The 3,349-nt window shown below is 41.2% G+C and overlaps 1 protein-coding gene across 1 annotated transcript; it reads right to left on the bottom strand.

Moving 5' to 3' along the window:
- Positions 1-647: 647 nt before the first annotated feature.
- Positions 648-3,100, bottom strand: LOC104519001 (tubulin delta chain). Its single transcript, XM_010176655.2, has 4 exons — positions 2,847-3,100; positions 2,120-2,267; positions 1,451-1,667; positions 648-896 (listed from the first exon to the last, which is right to left on the bottom strand). Exons 1-4 carry the CDS (start codon positions 3,016-3,018, stop codon positions 657-659), a joined length of 777 nt encoding a protein of 258 aa, XP_010174957.2. The 5' UTR covers positions 3,019-3,100; the 3' UTR covers positions 648-656.
- Positions 3,101-3,349: the final 249 nt, after the last annotated feature.

Raw genomic sequence — 3,349 nt, 5'->3', positions numbered from 1 at the left:
CCCTTCCAATCCAAACCATTCTATGAAAATAATGCAAACTTGCTACGTAGTCCTGAGTGCTGCACAAGCATGATATTGACTCTTGTTTTGCAATTTAGGCTTGTCTCACTTTATAGGCTGGCTCCAAATCTCAAAGACCCTGTGCCCTGCTAAAGACACTGACAGACAGATGTGAAAGTTGAATTTTAGAAGCCAAACTCTTGGCAATATTGGGCAACTCTCTCTAATCACGTAGAGATACAGATGGCAGCTACCAAGGTGTATGCCAGCTTGTCTTCTGAGTTCAACACAAAACTTTCATTTTGTTTCAGTTTATACAAACTTCTCACCTAATGTGAAATTTAAAACTCAGTCCATAATTACTGTCCTGTACAAATTTCCTCTGAAATGTAAATAGGTACAAGGATGTCTGAAGGCACTTGTAAAAAGAGAAACAGGGTTCTTTTGGTAAAGAAACCAGAAGCTGGGGGATCTATTTTTGACTCTGCTATAAAATTTGGGATTGAACTCCCAATTTAGTCTTTTGCTTCATTTTTCCTATCTTAAAACTTGGGATGTATCCAAATACTTGAGTAAGGAGACTGAAGAACTTAAATTCCCAAGGTGAAATGATTACATAAATACGCGTGAGAACGCATCAGGCAGCTACGCGGTCGTTAGGTACCTAATGGGTTTCTGCTATAGCGTGAGCCACTTCCCGCTGTGTGAGTGGGCTGGAAAACACTCCCCAGCTGATGTGCAATGACTTGATTTACATCCCTGAAGGAGATCTGTTTAATATTCAGCAGCTGAGCACAGATCTTGTGGATGACATCATTTTCATGAACAAGAAGGGCATCTGCTGACTGATACAGATGCGACAGAGTCAAAACAGAGTTGTAGTTTTGAACAATGACCTGGAAACAAACAAAAAATACACACAAATGAGAATCAAACAACTTAAATCTCTTTTTTAGTTTAGAATCCTCTGGCTACTGTCATTTCCTCAGTTATGGTTTAGGAAGTGATTCATTTTCTTTGCCCAAGTGCAGAATGAGGTCAGGAGCTAGCAGAGGTTTTTCATGGCAAGACAGCGAGACCCGTGAAAATCATGTTATCCCTCTCAGTTCATACAAACATGATAGAATAAAATCTGTCTGGGCACTGATTACAGCACTGAGATACTCTCCTACCAGGAGATTCCTAGTTAGCTGATAGAGCTTCTCCTGAAACTCCATTATACTTCAGCACTTACATTATCAAGAATTCTTTTGTTTGGTTGGTTGGTTGTTTTTGTGAAATGACATGTACCAAACACCAGGCACCAGTTCATTAGCTCTGTCACTTGCTGTCCTGTTGAACTTTTTAAAAGTAAAATGTATCTCTCTTCTAGTTTATTTCAGTTGCAGATATTTTATGTTTAAACAGTGGTTATCAACTTGTAGAGTATCTCTGGGAAAAAAACATTTACCTCACCAGTGCCATAGGGCCAGATAACATGGTTTAGTATAAATGACGTTGGAAAAGCATCTCTTAAACACTGAGTGACAAATGCTCCCAAGCCAGACCCTGTGCCACCAGCCATGCTCATTATGGTGAAAAATCCACCGAGTCGATCACATTTCTCTGCTTCTTTTTGCACTAGATTCATAATGACTTCTTTGTGCCTGGGCCCGTGAACAGAATAACTGTTGAATAAAAGACAAAACAGTGAGACATGGCAGGTTATATCTAAATGAAAACAGCAACTAAAGGTGTTCATAAAAGACACTTTTCTTCTTATTATTATTTATATAACCTGGCATTATGTCACTCATTCTGTCTGCAGTAAACAGTCCTCAGCTGTGGCACTTATTGTACAAAACAGCTGTTTATTAAACGTGCTTACTGTTTCCTATACTTAAATATATTCATTCTATTCTAAAATGTTACATTTTCACTGTAAATACCAACTTCACCTTGCAAAAAGCAGTTTAGAAATTTAGCTGCTGAATATATTGCTATTCTAACTTAGAAATAAATCAAGTTAATGTTCCATACTCTGTACCTCGCACAGCTGCAACAGTACCGCTCCTAGAGAGTCTGGCCAGCTCATCAGCCTCGAGAGTTCCCTCAGTGAAGCCTGAAACAAGTTTCGTACCCGTTTGCCCAGTTGTTCCCAGAGCCTTGCTTCTGACAGAAGTGTGACCGCTCACTGTATTTCCAGTAGCCAGACCTGGCAGCGATCGATAAGGTTTGGCTGATCACTTTGGGTTCCATGTCAACAAGCACAGCCCGGGCAACAGGTACTGGAGAGGAATCAAAACAAAACTCAGAGTAACGTGCCAGGGTTAGAACTTTTGGACATAAAACAGTCTTGCACCATGGCCCAAACTGTATTCCTCCCACCACATAAGCCAAACTAGTAACTTCATGGGACTGCACAAGCAGGTACAGAAATGAGGGCCTGGCAATGCCCTGGATTTCTGGAGAACCACCTACAGTTCCAAAGGTGAATCTGAACTCTAGAGACCACAGACCTTTCAGGAAAGAAACCACTTGAAGTGTTTGATTACACCAAATTCAGTCACTCCCAGTCCTCCTCCATGGGATGATCTATCTACAGTGGCAAATGCAGATGTTTGGAAGGGAAGATTATTTATGTAGTTATGCTCAGTTGCCAGTTGTGTTACTGGCAGACTTGCTCTGTGGCTGCGATTTTGCTTCCGTGGTTGTTAGCCATGTTGTGAAAGCAGAGGGTTGTGACAGTTCTTCAAGACTAAAAGGTAAAACTCCTTCTTCAACTGAAAGACCTTTATTATTTCTGCACTCTTATCTGTATTAGGCTGGCAACCAGCCCCGCTGTGGGAAACAAACAGATGCTGTACCTTCAGATGCCTCCTCACTGAAGAAACGTTCTTTGCAAGCATCATGGTAGGATTCATTCTCCTCCTTGGAACACAACCCGTGCGTGCCACGGACATCACCGCAGATGGCATTAAACACCTCGCGACCGATCTGATTACCACACTGCCCAAGCTGGACTGTAACTATTGACATTCTTATTCACTTTGTGTTTAAGCCTAAAAAAAAAAGAGAAGTTTGCCTTTAGTATCTGTGGAAAAGAGGGGAAAAAAAAGTTCTGACAAGATTTCTGATCAGTTTTGCCATTTTTGAGAATTTTTGAGAACCTGTAGAGAAGGAAAAGGCCATGCAACAACCACTGGCTACTTCTGGGGAAAAATGGATTGCCAGCACCTTCTCCTGAATGTCAGAAGAACGCAGATGGCAGTTTACAGGAAATCAGTCTGTTCGCTGTTGCTCTACATTTGGACAGGGATGAAACCAACCATACAGCCAGTAAAGTCTCTTGTTTTTTTGCTTTTGCTTA

The sequence above is a fragment of the Antrostomus carolinensis genome, unplaced genomic scaffold (assembly GCF_000700745.2).
Source record: "Antrostomus carolinensis isolate BGI_N321 unplaced genomic scaffold, ASM70074v2 C13684790, whole genome shotgun sequence".
Taxonomy (NCBI): Eukaryota; Metazoa; Chordata; class Aves; order Caprimulgiformes; family Caprimulgidae; genus Antrostomus; species Antrostomus carolinensis.
Note: the sequence above shows the minus strand (reverse complement) of the source record. Positions and strands in the feature narration are given on the sequence as shown.